The sequence below is a fragment of the Vipera berus genome, assembly GCF_964194415.1.
Source record: "Vipera berus genome assembly, chromosome: 15".
Lineage (NCBI taxonomy): Eukaryota > Metazoa > Chordata > Lepidosauria > Squamata > Viperidae > Vipera > Vipera berus.
In genome coordinates this window covers 11565213-11585328 of record NC_138218.1, presented here as the reverse complement: position 1 = coordinate 11585328, position 20116 = coordinate 11565213, and the positions used below count along the sequence as shown (strand labels likewise).

At 47.9% G+C, this 20116-nt stretch overlaps 1 protein-coding gene across 2 annotated transcripts; it reads left to right on the top strand.

Moving 5' to 3' along the window:
- Positions 1-1097: 1097 nt before the first annotated feature.
- Positions 1098-19585, top strand: PTPA (protein phosphatase 2 phosphatase activator). Of its 2 annotated transcripts, none has more exons than XM_081339918.1 (11): positions 1098-1215; positions 4439-4539; positions 4771-4857; positions 6032-6157; positions 6503-6620; positions 7864-7963; positions 8422-8546; positions 8751-8851; positions 14876-14983; positions 16193-16427; positions 19094-19585. In XM_081339918.1, the coding sequence occupies exons 1-10, from the start codon at positions 1191-1193 to the stop codon at positions 16265-16267; spliced, it is 966 nt and encodes a 321-aa protein (XP_081196044.1). In that variant the 5' UTR covers positions 1098-1190; the 3' UTR covers positions 16268-16427; positions 19094-19585. The 2 variants fall into 2 exon arrangements, with proteins under 2 accessions (XP_081196044.1, XP_081196045.1); XM_081339919.1 differs by lacking the exon at positions 1098-1215 and adding an exon at positions 1385-1397.
- Positions 19586-20116: the final 531 nt, after the last annotated feature.

Below are 20116 nucleotides of genomic sequence, written 5' to 3'. Positions count from 1 at the left end.
TGTATCTTAATGAAGGGCGGTTTATGCATTTTAAACACTGTGCCCAAAGGAACTCCAAATACTTTGCCAGCTCACTGCTTTTGCACCTTGGCAACTGTATGCTAAATGCCCCAATCTTACTGCTCTGGGCTCTGTATGGAATGAAGGAATAAGAACAAATGAAAAGTCAAATTTATTTTAGCTTGGGATTAGAACAGCATGGACATGGTGGTGATACAATTTTTAAAAATGTGTTCTTGGAGAAAAAGCCAAATCCAAGGCTAAGGAATAAATCCCTAACAAAAAAATATTTGTTTGTTTATTCAATTTCTGTAGTGCCTGTCTCAACTAATGATTGGGTGGCTTGCAAATTCAATAATCATACAATAAATATAATGCAAGTTAAACTAAATAGAATAGTATAGCATAGTATATTTGGCTATGGTATGATATAATGTAATGTAATGTATAATAGAATAGAATACAATATACAGTATAATACTATGCTATGCTTTAATGTATTGTAACGTGTTGTAATGCATTGCAATGTATTGTAATATACTTTTTTTGTCATAGAACGCCCAGAACGGAGATCTGGCACCTTTTTTGGATGGAACCTTGTACGGTAGGCAATAACTATACTATACTAATACTATACTACTGGTATACAATACAATACAATGCACAAACATAATATCAGTATAATAATATAAATTTGGGCTTCGCTGTCTTGGTTTTATATATATATAGATATTATTTATTTTATTGCATTTATATACCGCCCTTTCCCTGAGGACTATATATATTAGTCATTTATTATATATATAAATGTAAGGAAAAATTATCAGCATCATTGGAGCGCCCTCTAGAGGCCAAACTAGTGTAACGTCTTAACTAGACAGGCGCACGTGGTGACGTCATGCGCTCGATGCAGTGCTGTATGTATAGAGTGGCAACCGTGGCCCCTCGGCCTTTTCTCCCTTTGTCGGCTTCGTTGCCCTTCGCCGACATGGCCGAAGGGACGTCGTCCATTGACGCCCTGGCCCCAGATGGCGTGCCCTTAACAAACATGGCCGCGACGGCTTCTTCGCGTCTTCCTATTCGCCGGCGGCGGCGTTGCCATTTTCCAAGATGACGGGCCGGCGGTCTCTCAGGCCCGTCAGGTGGTGAGAGTTGAAAGGCGGCGGCGGTTTCTCTTCAGTCCCGAGAAGATGGCCGAGAGCGAGCGACAGCCGGGTAAGGGCCAGCCCCGAGAAGAACCTGCCCACCCCCCGGCGGGGCAGGGCGGGGGAAGGGGACTTCGCCTCCCCTCCAAGAAGAAGAGCGGCCTACCTTGCAGGGTCGTCGTAACGCCCTCCCGCGTGCGCCAGGGGTCTCCGGGGGGTCTTTTGCTCCTCTGGGGGAGGAGAATAAGAAAAGTAATGTGTGTGTGTGGGGGGTCTTATCTCTAGGGGGCTTTGCTCCTTCTGTGGGGAGGGGGCAAGTCTCAGGCCTGGATGGGCTCATCCCATAATAATAAGGCTGGGAATTAGGGTTCCTGGCACACTCCGCCAGGTGCTCAGACTGGTTTTGGCGTTTTATTCACCCATCTATCCTTAATAAGCAGATGTGCATGTTTGAGGGGGTTACGGTTACAGGGAGTCCTCGACTTATGACCAAAACTGACCCCCAAATTTTCTGTTGTCAAGGGAGACATTTGTTTAGTGAGTTTTGCCCCGTTTCACAAACTTTTCTTGCCACGGTTGCTAAGTGTATCACTGCACTTGTTAAGTTAGTAACTCGGCTGCTAAGTAAATTCGGCTCCCCCGTTGACTTTGCTTGTCAGAAGGTCGCAAAAGGGGACAATGCGACCATCATAAATATGAGTCAGTTGTCAAGTGTCTGAATTTCAATCGCCATGATCGTAGGGGTGCTGCAATGGTTACAAGTGTGAAAAATGGTCATGAATCACTGTTTTCAGTGTCATCGTAACTTTGAATGATCACTAAATGAACTGTTGTAATTCGAGGACTATCTGTAAACTGTTCGAAGCAAAGCTGCCTTTTGCAACTGACTGACAGGGACTGTGTCGATGCTGATAGTAGTCAAATGTCCAAGTAATACAGGGAAAGGGCGGTATATAAATGCAATAAAATAAAATAAATAAATAAATAAATTATTACATTTTGTAATGTTCAGACTGGATTTGCCATTTCACCTATTACTAAGCAACTGGATTAGACAGATGTGGATGTTTGATGGGGTTGCAGATATCATTGCAGAATGTCAGTTGTTCCCAGCAAAGCTGCCTTTTGCAATTGACCGAGGGTGAATTCGTCAATGCCGATGGGGTTCGGGTTTTCAAATAATAAATTACTATTATGGTTCTTCACACACCCAGACATTCAGACTAGATTTGGCGTTTTTGTCCACCTATGGAGTCCTTCCAAAGGACCTAAAACAGGCAGATGTTGTTGTTCGATGGCATTACAGTGCAGGATGTAAACTGTTATAAATCAAGCTGCCTTTTGCAATTGACTGGTGAGGATTTTATCGGTGCTGGTGGTGTTCAAGTAGTGATTCAGTTGTTTTGGGATTGCACCAAAGGCGTTTATTGGTCCTGCCTTTGCTTTCTTTTGCCACAATCATTCTATTTCTATTTGCCAATCTTTGGGTTGGTTATCTTCTCCAGTTCTTTCTGTCTCCAGGGACCATCTTTCTTATCAACAGTGGTGAAGCCTGGGGTATTATGTGACAGGCGCTTGTTTGTTTATTAGGGTTTGTTGCATAGTCAGCCAAATGCTTATTCAGGATTTGGATGTTTTGTCCACCTAGCAAATCCTTCCTAAGGACCTGGGATGGTTAGCTGTTAATGTTTTAGAGTGTTACAGGTCTCATCCCAGGGTGTCAGTTATTTCCAGTCAAGCTGCCTTTTGCAATTGACCGATAAGGAAGATTACAAACGGTGGTCACGTGGCCCCGAGACAATGCAACAGTCATAAATACATGCCAGTTGCCAAGTGACTACATTTTGAATGTAGTATTTTGGGATGATGGAGGGTAAGGGGGGCAAGATGCTTGAATTCTTATCTCCTTGAGTTATTTTTCCAGTTTCTTCCCAACTTGTCAGCTCTTGGGATACGAATAAATTGGCAGCAAATCAGCTGTCCTGCCCTTGAACTAAAATTGTGGGTATCTCAGCTGGGGCAGTTTTGGCCTCCATATTTATGAAATCTACTTCCAAGCATAACTCTTCAGAGCTGGGACCCCTTTGAAGCTTAAAATCTTCATTTCTGGAAAACCTCTGCGGTTTAATTGATTTCTTAGTAGCTTGAACTGACAGGAAACCTTTTAAACAGATGAATAGTGTGTCACATGTATAAACAAACGGCTGGTGGCTTTAATGTGGAAATTTCTAAAACCTCCAATCATTAAATGCTGTCTTGAGAGAGATGTGCTGTTTAATCTCTAAGGCTGTGTTGCATTAATCCCTAAAAAAAAAAGCAAAAGGGGTTCCTCACATCAAACCTTTTGGGTCGCATACAAAGTCTGAAGCATTTTTGCTTAATCGCATTCTTAAATTAATTTGGTATTGATCACTGCTTATATTAAGTAGGGTATTAGAGTGTCATATTGTTATATTCTATTTTGGTTGGTTTTGATACTCTGTGACCATTAAGACAGGTAGTCCTCGATTTACGACCACAATGGAGCCCAAATTTATGTTGTTAAGTGAGAAATTTGTTAAGTGAGCTTTGCCCCATTTTACAACTTTTCTGGCCACATTTGTTAAGTGGGTCACTGTAGCTGTTCAGTTAGTGACACGGTTGTTAAGTGAATGAGGCTTCCCCATTACTTTGCTTGTCAGAAGGTCGCAAAAGGGGATCACGTGACCTTGGGACATTGCAGTGGTCGTAAATATGAGTCAGTTGCCAAGGATCCAAATTTTGATCACATGACTACAAGGATGCTGCAATCCTTCTTAAGTGTGAAAAATGGCCACAAGTCCCTTTTTCTGTGCCGTTGTAACTTTGAACAGTCACTAAGTGAAGTGCTGTAAGATGAGGACTACCTGTATACACATTCCTTCATGCTTTTAGAGCTATCAAAATTGGGGGCTTGCAGTGATTTCATTGGGTTTTCTCTCCTCTCCTTCTTAAGAAACCTAAAAGATTTTCTCGGTGAAATGCAACACTTATTTTCAAAAGTTCACTTGACTTCATGTGGACCCACACCGTCAGTCCGTTTATCTCTGCCTGCCTGCAGATTTAATCATTGGAACAGTTAAAAGCGAGGTTCCTGAGGGTTTTAACTCCACGGTGATAACAGTTAATCTCCTGCATTTATTGCCTCTTGACTGTATATCCCTTGCATCTCACTGAGGCACAACTGAGAGACGGATTTAAAAATCTTCTAAAGAGATTTTCCTCCCCCTGACGGAAGTTGTAACTTTCAATTTGACTGCTTTTTCTTCTTCCAGACGCCTCTGAGGAGACACAGCTTCCTCTGTCCCAAAAGTTCATCATCCCTAAGAAGGAAATCAACATGGTTCCTGACATGGCCAAGTGGAAACGGTCGCAGGTACGGGTGAAAAGCTTTGCTTGGCACTATTTGGCTCGGGCAGTAGATGCAGAGTGAGTTTTGCCCCGTTTTATGACCTGTCTTGCCACAGTTGCCAGGTGAATCGCTGCAGTTGTTAAGTCAGTGACACGGTTGTTAACTTTGAATGGTCACTGAATGAACCATTGTAAGCCGAGGACTTGCCCGTACTGCTGGTTCTGACATTCTGCGAATGTGTGTATTTGTAAACAGGCGTATGCTGACTACATGGGCTTCATCCTCAGCTTGAATGAAGGAATCAAGGGGAAGAAGTTGACCTCAGAATATAAAGTCTCGGAGGTAGGCCTTGTTTTGCTCTCTGACTGAACACAGAAGACCTACCTTGGAAGTCTTCTAGCCCAACCTCCTGCTCATGGTAGGAATCGCACACCATCCCAGGCAAATGGTTCTCCAGTCTGTTTTTGAAAATCTCCAGTGATGGAGCACCCACAATTTCGTCTTTTCTTAAGCAAGTTGGGCAGACACTTCCAGTGTATCTGGTTTGACTACCAGCTGTTTAGAAAACCTACATACACCTCACGGGGAAATGACTTTGTTTCCTAATTCAGAATGTGATTGCAAATTCAGATTAGAAATGGGTACCATATTTGGTGTTGGAGTGATCCAACGTAGAACAATTTCTGGTTCCTGATGGTTCAGCTTCCAGAAATATGCCGTTTATGAAATATTCAGACTGACCAGTTCTAGAGAAGAAAGAAAAGGAGAGATTCAAAACAAAAATGTAGGATTATGCATTTATAATGGTGCATTTATAATTTATAAATGCAGCTAATAGCCCTGTTTTGCACATCTGTATTAAAAACAAAGCACTGCTTAGAAAGCTTTTATCTCGATGGACATTAAGATTTATCCTGATGTGGTTGGAAGAAATTATGTGTCTCCTAAAATCTCAGGTTTGCCTTGAGATCCAAGGGAGGATTTCATACTTAAGGTAGGACTGGAAATCCCAGTTTCTTGGTTTCTAACCTAATATCTTCACCACCAGACCAAACGGGCTTCCCTTTCTTCCTTTCCTTGGAGGGAGGGAGGGGGAGAGAGAAAGAGAGAGAGAGAGAGAGAGAGAGAGAGAAACGGCAAGGATCTCAGCTGTAGGCAGACCAGAGAGCCGGATCAGCAGGCAAACCAATCTTGGCTGCTAATCCAACCACAGCAAAAATTGATTTAAGGAGAGATCACAGGCATCTGGGCTGCCCTGTTCCTGGGGAGGCTGGTGGAAACACCGAGGCAGCCACAGGCCTTTAGCAAAAGGGGCTTTTGAACCGATTGAAACAGGAGACGGTTCAGAAACTGGCTGTGTGTTTGGGCTCTGAGGGATAGTGCCCATTATCTTTGTGTGTGTCGTGACCAGAATTGCCCACAGCATTCCACGTGTGGCCTCTCTAGCATCTTATAAAGTGGTAAACGTGGCAAAACAGTGTGTGCCAATATGATGGCTGTATTTTCTTCCCGACAGCCCATTGAAAAGCTGGTCACGCTCCTCAACACGCTGGATCAGTGGATCGATGAGACGCCTCCAATGGATCAGCCGTCTCGCTTTGGGAACAAAGCTTTCCGGACGTGGTATGCGAAAGTGGACCAGGTAGGCTGGAGGGGAGCTGAAAGAGAGAGGGTCAGAAGTAAACCTGTCTTTGCTGGTCAGTTTAGGCAAATTTGGCAACTTTAAGACTTGTGGACTTCAGTTCCCAGAATTCCTCAGCCAGCCACACGATCCCTTGCCCAGCCTCCATTTCCTAGAATCCTTAGCCACAGGCAAATGCCACGAGAAGCAATGCCGGGAGCTGAAGTCCACAACTCTGTAGTTCGCTTGGGGTTGGCTGCTGTGAATAATAGCTGGACAGGGGCCCCCGCTCGGCTTGTAGTTTTATTCTTTGGCTGGGATTGCAACGATGGGGTCTGTAATTGCTTGATTATGGCTAAACCGTAGGGGGCAGAGTCCTTGGTGGCAACTGTCGTCCCCAAACAGCAAGCCGAAGCCGTGCCCGAGGTGGCTGTGTACTTGAAAGAGTCCGTTGGCAACTCCACTCGCATCGACTATGGCACAGGTATCTATTTATTGATTTAAAACATTTATACAGCTGCCCATCTTCTAAGCCGCTGCTGAGCCGAAGAAGGAACTTTTGGAAAGCTAGTTTTTCCTTTTTAAAAAAAAAAATGCATGAAAAATTCAAGACTGCCAGAGAACCCGCAGTAAAGCCACAATCAGCCACCAGTCGGCAGTCTCATCCTGGTTACCTTTAGCTCCAATTCCTGTTTTGTTCCTCGTACTTCAAAACTAAATCCCAATTTAGCTTGGAGGGAGCAGGAATCACCTGAGGTATTCACGCTCACCCAGGCGCACAAAACTCACTTTCCCTGCTGTGCCTTTTTCGTAGCTCTTGCCCTAGACTACAATCCCCGTCATTTCCAGCCAGCCTGACCCACCAGTAGGCTTGTCATTTCGTGTGACATCAAGCGAGAGAGCTAAAGCGAGGTTTAACCGCGTTGAGTGAAGCGTTTTTTGAGTTTTCTGGAAATGTTAAATTAGATTCGGAGGTTCACAGACCCAGATTAGCTCCATGTATTTGGACACATGCAGAGGCTCCGTAAATATATATATTTTTAAATTCTTTGTTACTAACTTTCAGAAGTGAATAATTAAAATACAAGGTTACAACTTGAAGGGAACATAAGGAAAGTTTAAAAAGAGAACACAGATACAAAAGGAAAAACAAACAAAGACAACATGAAAATATTACTTCCAACCCTCTTCAGTACGGATGCAATTGTATAATAAAATAGGATCTGGCTGGGGAATTCTGGGAGTTGAACTCCCCGCATCTTAGGGTTGCAAAGATTGAGAAACACACCGGTCACTCTCGTGCAGACAGAGAGTGGAATTCCTGGGGGGAAGCAGAAATGCCCAAAGCACCTTCTTTCTAAGGCGTTCTCAAAATAATGAGTTTTGAAAGAGTTCCAATCTCACCTGTGCCTCACCTGAGATGGCTTGAGTTCTCAGTAGCCCAAACAAGAGTGACTTTTTTATTTATTTTTTTAATTATTTATTTCAATCTCTTATTATTTTTTCCAAATAACTCAAGGTGGTGGACATACCTAATACTCCTTCCTCTTCCTCTTTTCCCCACACCAGCCCGGTGAGGTGGGTTCAGCTGAGAGAGGAACTGGCCCAAAGTCACCCAGCCAGCTTTTATGACTAAAGCGGAACTAGAACTCGCTGTCTCCTGGCTTCTAGCCTTAACCAAACTGTCTCTTCATTCGTCATCCTGAGCATCTCCTTTCTCCCCACAGGCCACGAAGCGGCCTTTGCTGCCTTCCTTTGCTGCCTCTGTAAAATCGGCGTCCTCCGGGTGGACGACCAGCTGGCCATCGTCTTCAAAGTCTTCAACAGGTAAAGTCCACGCCTCTTAAAGCGGCCGAGGTTGACAGCACCGCTTTGGAACAAGTTCTCAGAGGGCTGATGCTGTTTTACTTCTGCACCCTCCCTCTTGGGCCCTTCTGCAAGGGGAGAGGCAGAAGATCTGCTTCCTGGGAAAGTGAGGAGGCCTCCCCCGAAGAGTGAGCAGAGGACATAGAACAGTAGGGTTTTAAGGGACCTTGGAGGTCTTCTAGTCCAGCCCCCAGGCTCTGCCCATGTTATGGCTTTGACTGAGATCCCAAATCCTCCCCAGATTCTTCCTCTGCTTCAGCTTCTGGTCACTCCATTATTCCTCCCAATTGTGTGTGTGGGGGGGTGTTTCCGTGTGGAGGTTTGTTTTGTGGCTTTGTCGGGGTGTCAGTAGCAGACTGGGGTAATAAAAGGATGAGCTGCCGCTCGGTCAGGGCCCATCCAATTTTATTTGGTTTCAGGTACTTGGAAGTGATGCGGAAGCTGCAGAAAACCTATCGGATGGAGCCAGCTGGCAGTCAGGGGGTCTGGGGTCTGGACGACTTTCAGTTCCTCCCCTTCATTTGGGGAAGTTCCCAGTTGATTGGTAAGCAGGCATGTCCTCCGCCCCCCCCCCTCCCTTTTTCTCTTCCTCTCTCTTCTTCCTCTCTTTCCTTCTTCCTTTGCCTCCGTTGCTCTCTGGCTTCCCCCCCTTTCTCCTTTTCTCTTCCTGCTTCTCTCTTTCTCTTTTCCACTTCCCTGCTAAGCCGGAGCAGTAAATCTCCTCCAGGGTTTCACTTCCTGTTTTCAGATCACCCCAACCTGGAGCCGCGTCACTTTGTGGACGAGAAGGTGGTGAACGAGCAGCACAAGGACTACATGTTCCTCGAATGCATCCGGTTCATCACAGAGGTGAGACTGGAATCCCACCCGGCTTCCCGGTCCCTTTAGCCGGACTTTTGCCATGCAGCGGCAGGTCCTCGGTCTACGACCCCAAAGGTTCTGTTGCTAAGCGAGATAATGAAGTACGTTTGGCCCCATTTTATGACCTTCCTTGCCTCAGTTGTTGAGAGAATCACCGCAGTTATTAAGCTAGTCACACCTTTGTTCAGCGAATCCGGCTTGCCCACTGACTTTGCTCCTCAGAAGATGGCAAAAGGGAATCTCGTAAATATGAGTCAGTTGTTAAGTGTCTGAATTTTGATCGCGTGCCTCTGAGGACGCAGCAACGCTTGCAAAGAGGGGAAATGGGACTAAGCCACTTTTTCCAATGCTGCTATAACTTTGAAGGGTTACTAAACAAGTGGTTACACTTCAAGGACTCTGTCGTTTTGTATTCTGGAAGGACGCCGGATTTTTGCAGCAGCCTCGGAGAAACTCCTGGTGGGTTTCCCTTAAGCCTCGACTAGGAGAATTTGTGAACCGGACTCCAGTTGCGTTCTTGCAGCTCCACCTAGCGATGGCGATGTCTCGATTTTATGAAAAAGGTCGGATTGCAGGAGCCCCACTTCTGCTTCTAAGCTGGGTTCAGTTTGGCCTTGTCTGCTTTGCCTGAGAAAGGTGGACCTGACTTTGTTTGGCGACTGTTCAAAGTGACAAATGTACAAAGTGACCTATGGCCGTTTTTCACACAACTGTTGTGGCATCCTCAGGGCCCTGTGGTCAAAAATTTGGACTCTTGGCAACTGGCTCAGGTTTATGACGGTTGCAACGTCCCAGGGTCAGTGATCCCCTTTTGCGACCTTCTGACAGGAGCACCTTTGCTCTTTGGAGATCCCCGAAAGAGGGACCACGTTCAGCCCCTGTTGGGGGCACCGCAGTCCGTGCACGGCCTCCCTTCTCTCCCCCAGCGTAGGCTTCTGATTCCCAGGCAGCGCTCCTTCCTTCCCGCCCACGGCTTTGTTCCTTTGTTCAGCAAGAGCATCTCCCTGTCTCTTGTGGGGTTCCCCCCCCGCCCCATTTCCAAAGCAGGGCTCCACCACCCCTGGGTGGGGTGTGGCGTGGGGGGTCAGTGAACAGGCGCAAGTCTTGGGCCAGAAAACTATTGCCTTCCCACTCTCAAATTCCACGCCTGGAAAAAACCAGGAAGGGTTTAGCGTTCCTGCCTCTTTTTCCTCCCCCAAGTCCCAAACATGCAGTGCAGAGCTTTTAAAACTGTTTTATTAATTTTTTTCCCCTCTACACCCGCTTCTCGACCCCTACCCCGCCCCGGCTCCCTTCCCTCTCTCCCCAGTTTTCATCTTGCAGTAAGGATGGGCGGCTAATAATTTTTTACAAATCGATAAATAAATCCGGCTTCTAAATTTGGGGAAGTTTTGGGAAGGGCCAGCATCCGATTTCAGAATAACAGAATAATTTAATAGTTTAAATAAAGGAGCTGGGGCAGGGTGGGGGTTGAGGAGCGGGTGTTGAGGTGAAATGAAAGATTTTTTTTTAAAGCTTTGCTTTGCCGGTTTGGGGCTTGGGGGGAAAAAAAGGCAGGAATTGCTAAGCCCTTTTCCTGCCTGGAAGGGAAGCCACGGACAGGAAGGTGCTGGGCTCAGCTGCCTTCCCCCCTCCCCTTTTCCATCTCCTCTCCACCAATTTTTTTTTCCAACTGACAGAGGAACCATTTACAAAAGGCCGATTCTCTTGGGAATAGAGAGGCAGGAACGCAGCGTCTGTGAGTAATTTCCTGCTCAATATGGTTACCCTGACTCATTCTGTTCCCTTGGGGTCAGTGCAGGGCTCTCTCTCTCTCTCTCTCTCTCTCTCTCTTTCTCTCTTTCTCTCTCTCTCTCCCCCCCCCCCGTCTTTTCTTGTGGGTGGAACCAGCTGCAGCTCTTTTCTTCCTCTCTCTCTCTCTTTTCCTGCCTCTCTCTGCTTTTTTTTCTTTTTTCCAACACTCCACCACTTCGTCCACGGTCTCCCCTCTCCAGCAGATGTCCGTTTGGCACCTTGGCCATGCCCACCTGCCTGGGCGGAGTGGAGTTTCAGGGTGCCAAACTCTGGTTTTCGTAACCGAGGCTGCGCGGAAGGTCATCTCTTTGGAACACAACACAAACCACCATCTGCCCCAAGCGACACTGGGAGCCTGGCTGGGAAGGGGCAGGCGAGAGGCTTTCCTTGTCTGGCTCACAGATCCCTTTTCTGGAAGCGCTGGTCACTTTCTGAATGTTTTTCCGTCTTCTTTCTTTTTTGAGAAATATATAGTTTTTATTGAAGTTGATCATGGTATAAAATGCAACGTACCGCCGCCTTGAGTTACTTGTAAAAATAAAGATGGGGAAGGAAGGGAGGGGGAGAGGGAGGGAGGGAGGGAGGAAAACAAGATCGAATTTCCTGACAGTGAGTGGAACAGCTGCTGTGGGGGCTCCACCACTATTGCTTTTAAGAAGAGAGTGGACAGCCACTTGTCTGGAATGCTTGAACATCTCCAAGGCCCCTTCCGACTCTGTTATTCTGTCATTCTCAAATGCAAAGGAAGATGGTAGGGAAATAGGGGAGGAGAAGGAAAGGGGGAAAAAAGGTGATTTGCAACCTTTTTTCAAAGCAAAATAAAATAAAAGCATCCCAGGGTCCTGTGTGTGTGTGAGATCCCCATCTGCAACCTTCCCAGCCAGCTTGTGGCAAGCAAAGTGTGTGTGTGTGTGTGTGTGTCTTGCTTAGAAACAGAAATTTTGGGCTCAATTGTGGTCGTAAGTCGAGGGCCACCTCTAAAAGAAGGCTAACAGTCTAATAAATAAATAAAAATCAATCGATCCAACAGCCCAGTGGTTCGCTCTGGGTGAGCGCCACATTCTGAAGTCTCCGATGCTTCTTGGGAAGAACTTAAATGCAGCTAACCAGCTTTGCTGGGGCTGACGCAGCCTGGATGAGTCACACTTAATTCCCTTTCGAGGGTCTGGCTGGGCGTGACGAAGGGGCCTCTGCAGCTCATGCTGCCTCTGGCTTTTTCCGAATTTGGGCCTTGCTCCCCCCCCCCAACTGCCCCGGCTCCAGTCCCCCGTCCTTCGATTGAGGCCCTTGAAATCCAGCCTTTTGCCTTCTGTCTGGAGGGTAACTCCTCGCCTATTTGCAGATTGGAAATAGGATGTGGAACGACTTGCCTCCAGAAGTTACGAGTGCTGCCACACTGGAGACTGGACAGCCATTGGTCTGGAATGGTATAGGGTCTCCTGCCTGAGCAGGGGGTTGGACTAGAAGACCTCCGAGGTCCCTTCACGCTTACAACCATTGCAGCATCTCTGTGATCACATGATCAAAATTCAGGTGCTTGGCAACTGACTGTGACGGTCGCGGAGTCCCGGGGTCACGTGGTCCCTTTTTGCCACCTGACAAGCAAAGTCAATGGGGAGGCCAGATTCACTTAACAACCGTGTTACTATTTAACAACTGCCGTGATCCACTTAACAGTTGTGGCAAGAATGGAGGTAAAATGGATCAAAATTCACTTAACAAATGTCTCACTTACCAACAGAAATCCTGGGCTCCATTGTGTGGTACTTACCTGTATAAAGGTCAACCTCTAGCTCACAAACTGCATTTTTCCCACCCCTGCTGGAGCCCTTGAGGACTAGGAGCTTGAAAAGCAGGTGTGGCAGATTCCTCGCCCCCCCCCCCAAAAAAACACACATTTTGTGTCCCTTCATTCCTTACGCCACCCCTGTCCTGGCTTTTTTCCTGTCTTTTGGGGTGAGGCTTTTCCTCGGTTTCTGTCCGCAGTTGAGCCGAAGAAATTCTGCAAAGAACCTGATAACCTCTTTAGGTTTGCATCAGCTGATTGCCCAAAGATGGGGGGATGGGGAACCCAGTCTGTCTTTTTTTCCCCCCACCCCAAATTTGTGCTTCTGCTCCAGACCCTCAACCCTTGTCGGTTTAGCAAGGGAAAACCAGCAACCCCTTCTCCTGTTCTTTGCTCTTGAGGATGGGGAATTTTTCCCGCAGCTGTTGGGGGCAGAAATGAAATCCAGGCCTTGATACAAAAGGGTGGAGAAAGGGGGCTGACCACCAGAGGAGGGGGAGGGGGCTGACCACCTATTTTCTCCCCCCCTCTAACCCCCACGGTGTTGCCAGTCTCTTCCCCAAAATACCTTTGGGCTGAGTGTAGTGATTTTCGGAGCATTTAAAATGCAATCTCCCCCCCCTTCCACCATCCATTTTAATTCCCCCCTCCTCTCCTCTCCTCTCAACCCCTCTTTGTTTTTGATGCTGGGGGGTTGCAGTTTGAATATTCTGTGTGCTTTAGGTCTGGAGAGAGGAGGAGGAGGAGGAGGAAGTGAGTTATTTTAAAATCCGCATCCTGCAAGGGCTGTTGACTTCTTCCCAGGCTTGCTTTTCAGCTGGCGCTGCAGCTCTGTGGTGGATGATGTCATGGAAACTTCCCTCTCGGCAAGTTGAGTTGCATTCTCTCCCAGCCTTCTCCTCCTCTCTCTCTCTCTCTCTCTCTCTCTCTCTCTCCCCCCCCCCCCGCCAGACAGAACCAGCTTTCTTCTGAAGGGTGTGCCCCAGAATCCTGTCCAGGAAAAGTAACTCGGCTGCTTTTGCGCCTCCCCGCCATCCCTGTGCCTTTTGCTTGGGAATTCATCTGAATCTCTTCCTTGCAAAAGATTTCAGGCAACGAGGAAGGCTGGAGTCGGAAAGGTCGGGGTGCAGCCTTCTGGGGGGAGTCCCCCTCCCCCACTCTAGATTGCTGGAGAAATCGGAGCGCTTCAACCGGGCGTCTCAGCCTTCCGAAAGGCTCCGATACCCAGACAGCCAGCAGAACCGGTCTTTTGGCCTCCTGGGCAAGCAAGGTTGGGCTGGGCGCAGATTGGCAGGCAGGAAATAAATGAGAGTATCACGGGGTTGGAAGAGACCTTGAAGGTCTTCTAGTCTCACCCCCTGCTCTAGCAGGAGACTCTAAACCAGTCCAGACAAACGGTTGTCCAATCTCTTCTTAAAAACTTTCAGTGTTGAAGCACCCACAATTTCCGAAGGCGAACCATTCCACTGATTTATTATTCTCACTCTCAGGAAATTTCTCCTCAATTACAGGTTGCTTCTCTCCTTGATTAGTTTCCATCCATTCTTTCTTCTCCTGCCTTCTGGTTTTTGGAAGATAGGTTGCTCCCCCCCACTTCTTCTTCGTGGCAGCCCTCCAAGTATTGAAAGACTGCTATCATGTCACCCCTGGTCCTTCTCTTCACTAAGCTAGACATACCTGGTTCCCTGAAATCATGGTGGGATTTAGGATTTAGGATTTAGGCTCCATTTACCATCTTTTAGGCTCTTTCTAGAGTCTGTGGGTGTGTGCGTGCTGGTATGCAGCCGTCATAACTCTGAAAATAGCATTTTGGGTGCTTGGCGTGTAACTCGCATGTCAGCCATTTGCAGCATCCTTGGGGGGGGTGTCACACGTCCATGCTTTTCTCCAGTTTCCAGTCTTTACTTCCAACTTCTGGCATTTCTGAATCATGCAGTTAACCCGGCTTTTAAATGAACCTGGCCTCCCCACTGACTTTGCTTGTCAGACTGTCGCCAAAGGGGATTGTGTGACCTTGGAACGGTCATAAATATGAACCCAGTGGCCATTTCGATCACACGATCATGCTGCAAAGGTCGTAACTGTGAAAAACAGTCAGAAGTCACTTTTTTCTGTGCCGTAACAATCGCTAAATGAACTGTTGTAAGCCAGAGGGCTACCGGGAGTTGTGTTCCAAATTTCAGGCACTCTCTTTCTCCCAGGACTTTTTCTCAATGCTTCCAAAGAGGCCGCCCTCTACCAACGGCCTGCAGCCGTAGCAAACCGGAAAAATCCCATCCGGGATTTAAACATTCTCATCCCCAGACGTGCAAAAGAAAAGTTGAGGGCAACTTCCCACAGGGACCGTGTGTGGCTTTCTTGAGACCGCTTTGGGCTCCACTTGGTTGTGGGGATGTGCCCGGAAGTGAACCCTGGTTCCTTTTGCCTTCCAGATGAAGACAGGGCCCTTCCCTGAGCACTCCAACCAGCTGTGGAACATCAGCGCTGTCCCTTCGTGGTCCAAAGTCAACCAGGGGCTCATCCGGATGTACAAAGCTGAGGTGAGGAAAGGCAGAGGAGTGGGGGGGACACTGCACCTGTCATAGTTCTGGATCAAACATCTGTCCGAGCTTGAGGCTACACGAAGCTGTTACGCAGTCCAGGTGAAGACCTGGTATTTCTCGGTCCCCTCGGACCTTTCACGGAATGGGATAGTTAGACAGCCAGTTTGGCCTGGTGGAGAAGGAACCAGCCTAGGAAGCGGGAGACGGTGAGTTCTAGTCCCGCTCTAGACACGAAAGCCAACTGGGTGATTTGGGCCAGTCAGCTCTACCATCAGGCCCTGAGAGAGATTGAGGCAGCTCCGGTATTGTTGTTAACTTCTGGTGTCCTCTCTCTGCCTGATTTCCTTAAAATAACAATGGTTTTGTTTCTAAGCTGATAATCTTGTACCGCTAGTTCTCAACCTACGACCGTACAATGGAACCAGCGATTATGGTCGTAGGTTATGGTGGCGGTTAAACAGATCATCATGTCAATGCACCTGGTTGTACGACCTTGTTTGCAGCGGTTATTAAGGGAACGCCACAAGTCATTAAGCGGGTGCCGTGGTCGCTAAGCAAACCCACCATTTGCTATGGGTTATTTTCACCCGTAACTGGAAGCAGACGTCGGTTTCCAGCAAAAATGTTGGGAATTGCAGTCCTGCACCCACCGGACACTGCAAAGGGCTGCAAAGCAGGCTGGTTGCAGAGTGCCTAAAAATGTCTCTGGTAACTTTGACAGGTAATCAGTCAAGGGTCACCTATATACTGCCCAGATAAAATGGTTTCATAAATTAATAAATACAGACGCTCAGGAAGGCCGGGTTGGGTGGCGTTTGCCCAGCTGGACTTTTGCACCTAAGGCCAGGACTGGGTTTGCCGGCTGCCTTGTCAGACGCTAAGCAGTTGGTGTGTATTTACAGTGGGGGTTGCGTGATCCCCATTTGCGGCCTTCCCAGCCGGCTTCCCTCCAGCAAAATTGACAGCAGGCGCTGGGTTTGCTTAACGATGGCCTGGTTCATTTAACAACTGCAGAGATTCGTTAACAACCGTGGAAAGGAAAGGTCGTAAAACCTGGCACGACTGACTTGCTCAGTGATGGAAATTCTGGCCTCAGTCGTGGTCGTAGGTCGAGGACTACCTTTGCCTGGTGACTCCAGCCCATGATGGACGCCGATGTCAAACTTCTGTCCCTCTTCTGTTTCCCCCCACCCTCCCCTTTTCTAGTGCCTGGAGAAGTTCCCCGTCATTCAGCACTTCAAATTCGGCAGCCTGCTCCCTATCCAGCCCGTCTCACCTTAAGGAGCTCTGTTGGTGATGGGACCGACGGGAGGGGTCCCCTTCCCACTCACCCCACACACCCCTGCCGGCCTTGATGCTCCTCCCTTCCGGCAGCAGCCCGGCGGGGCACAACTGTCCAAGAAGACCCTTGCATTGACGCAGCAAGAAAAAACAAAAAAAGGCAAGAGGTGGACTTGAGTCAGGCCACACAACTGTCCCCCCTCCTCTGCACCCCGTCTTTTGTTTGCCCCTGGATGGTTGGTGCTCTTAAGACAGGGAGGGGGGGGTGTACGTTTTGCTGGGCAAATACACACGCTTTAAATTTAGAGAGAAGCTAGCCGTGCTTGCATTCTTCCCGAAGGTCCCTTCCCAATCCTTCCATTTCTTTGCCTCGATCCCCTCGGACGAGGGTCTCCAAACTGGGCAACTTCAACTCCCAGAATTCCCCAGCCAGCTCTATGAAAGTCCACAAGTCTTAAAGTTGCCAGGTCTGGAGAGCCCTGTCCTCGGAGGCCCTGAGGACCCCATTCTGCAAAAGGAGATCGGCTTCCTTTTGGGGGTGCAATGGGTTAGCTGGTAGGTTTTCTGCAGCCCAAAGCAAAGATGGAGGGAGCTGAACAGGCTTCTTTGCAGCAGTCAGGAACGGAGTAAAAATTGAAGCAGGGTGTTCCTTGACTGGCGTGGAAGTTTGCTTTGAATCCAGATGCATCGCTATTGTGTAGCAGCAGCCCACTCTGGCCCTTTCCAGAGCTGTGGGACCGCAGCCCATATCATTCCTGCCCTGTCAGCATAGTCAGGGGATGGGACTTGTAGTTGAAGCATCTGGAGCCCCCGCCCCCAAAGAGTGACAACCTTAATTTCTCAGCCGTGGTGAGTCCCGGTTTCATCTGGAAACTTGAGCTGGGTTGAAACATCCCCCTCAATAGATTTGGGGTACAGGGGAAGGCCTGGGCATCTGCAGCCTCTTGTCCCAGTCCCGAAACATGGAAGATAGGAAATTGTGGGAATGTCAGAGCTCTCAGTGGCTTTACCCCCCAAATTCAGTGCAAAATCTCAGATCTCTCACATGCCAAACCTCCCCCCTTTTGGCCTGGTGGAGCAAAATGGAGGGCAGCACCCCCCAAGGGGCGGGGTTGGAAGCCAACCTGAAACCGCACAGTGCCCCCCCGTTTCAAAAGGTTGTGTACGTGCTACTCTGAGCAACTGGGGATCCAGCCTGGCTCCCCCATCCTTCGCAGCAGGTCTGTTGAATCCTGTTTTTCAGCCATAGCAACTTTAAGAGGGGTGGACTTCAGTTCCCAGAATTGCCGGCTGGGGAATTCTGGGAGGAAGTCCAGCCCTGTTAAAGTTGCTATGGCTGAAAGACGCTGCTGTGGAATTCAGATTTGCAAGCTGCAGGTGTGAGGACCTTTACCAGATCTGTAGATTTTGACTTCCTGTGCTTGGTCCTAGGAAGGGACCTTAAACTGAAGTCTGCTTGAAATTTCTCCTGCCTTTACAGTCACACCAAGCGCAGCACTGTAAACTTGGCAACGCATAAATCCTTTCCTGCCAGGATTCCTCTTCTGTCTGAAGTTTGGGATGCTGCCCCAAACTGCCTCCTTTCCCCCTCCCCCCCCAAACCCAGCAATGGTACTTTTTCAGACATTTACTGAATATTTATCTTGGCTATCTCTTTCTTAGCCCTAGAACGCCTCTTCAAATGCAATTCTTCCTGTTAAATCTTCTCTATTTTTTTCTCTCTCTCTGTCCCATTCCTGCATACTCCAGTAATATCTTGTGTTTCTGTCTCCATATCCAGATAGAATCAATCTCCCATTAGAAACCTTTTTCTTAGTGGGGCATAAATCCTTCCCCTTGCAAGTATCACCATTTCCCAAGCTCTGGCAAGCCACAATTCCCCAGCCAGCATGTGGCATCTCCACTTGGGGACACCATGTTTGAAGGGTTCAGAACAGCAGCAAAAACATTGCCTCTTGCTAGCCTGCCTCAAGAAAAAAATAGGTTTAGAACCCCAGGCTCTGCTCAGTGCCTGGTGAAATTGACCAGACAGGAAGGTGAAATTGACTAATTCTTGAAATTGACTTAAGGAAGGGGCAGTGGTTCTAGATCCTGAGCAGTCTGCTGTTCCTTGAATTTCGCTTCTTCCAGGAAATGGTTGGGCAGAGGGCAAAAAAAGAAAAAAAGCATTTTGTATTTATTTGCAAAAATGTAACCTGCATCTAAATAGGAGAATGATGGTTAGAAGCGAAGCCTCTTTGTGGGCAGAAATTGGACAAAACGGGAAACAACTAAAGTGGAAATATCTATGCTGGTTGGAGAATCCTGGCAGTCGAAGTCCACGTCTCTTAAAGCCCAGTTGAGGTTTATGGGGAACACATTTTTTTACCTGCCCCTCCCCCACCCTTGGAGTGATTTGAAAGAAGTGGGGGGGGGGTCTCCATTCCTAGTATAGGCTTGCCTTCATTTCTAATTCAACTGGTTCGGTAGGTTTATTTATTTATTTATTTTGGCTCCTTGCAAAAACTTGTCCACCCTGCTTCTCCTAAATTGGGGGGAATTCCAAGAGACGCTTCCATACTGCAGGAAAGGTGAAGCCTTATTCCATTTTAAAGGAACCCCCTAATTTTTTTTTTTAAAAAAATGTTGAGCCTGAGAGGAATTTGCAAGAGGTGGTGGCTGCGAGTTACTTCAAAGGGCCATTCCCAGTAAGTAGTGGATTCCAACTGCTGGTCTCTTTGAGGTAAGGTCACCAGTGCTTGGAGAGAGTGAGGAAGAGGAGGGGGAGGAAGACGAGGTCAAATGCGGGCTCCTTGGTGCTCTCTCAACTTAGTATTTTTCTTGCAGAAGTTTCATTACCCAGCTAGGTAATGCCATCAGTGCTAGACGCAAACCCCACTCCTTGACAGCACCGATGATGTTACCTAGTTACGTGATGCAAGAAAAAAACAAGCTCGGAGCAGCGAGGACCCCTCATTTCAACCCTGAGCTGCCAATATTCTCCTCTGTCGGCTGATCTCTTTTCCTAGCTTTCACCTAGTTTACTCCTGGACGGCCCTCTTGCAACTGCACTTGAAATGGCTGCACGCAAACACCCCCCCCAATGCCTTTTGAAACTCTGATCAAAGCAAGTGGCAGCTTCCCCAGGCAAGCTTGCTGACGGGGGTGGGGGTGGGATCTTGCAAACCTTGCATGTGTCTACTCAGCCCTGGGGAGGAGACACCCCCTCTTCCCTCCCCCTCAAAATGTCCGTCTTTCCTGTTCCTGCAAACGTGAAGCCCCAAAGATGACATCGGCGCCTGGAGAGCTGCACCTTCCATTAAATAGGATTGGACTCTTTCTCTGTGTGGCAGAGCTTTTCTTAATAGCAGAGAGTGCTCCTTCGGCTGGACGGTCAGGGGTTTTGAACCATCTCTTAGGTTTTACAGTACAATAGCCCAGCCTAAGGAGTCTCCAAACCGGGCAACTTTAAGACTTCTGGACTTCAACTCCCAGAATTCTCCAGCCAGCATTTTCTTAGACACATCAGCCCACATACAGGCTGGGGAATTCTGGGAATCCATAAGTGGTAAAGTTGCCAAGTTTGGAAGCCTCCGGTTTGTACTTCTGCATACATACGTGTGTCTATGTCCAGAAAGGTCAATCTGGCATTCTGGGCCCATAAGCCTTCCACTTGACCCTGTTCCCCAGTTCTCTTAGCCTGTTGGTTGGAATTAAACCTGTTGAATTTTGCCTGGAGTTGCCCACGTTTTGTTCAGTGTCTGATTGATATATTTGTTGAGCTTTTCTCAAGGATTGGGTGAAGGTGAATCTTCCCTCTCAATTTTTTTAACTTGCGAGTACGGCAGTCCTCCACTTAATGGGCAGAAT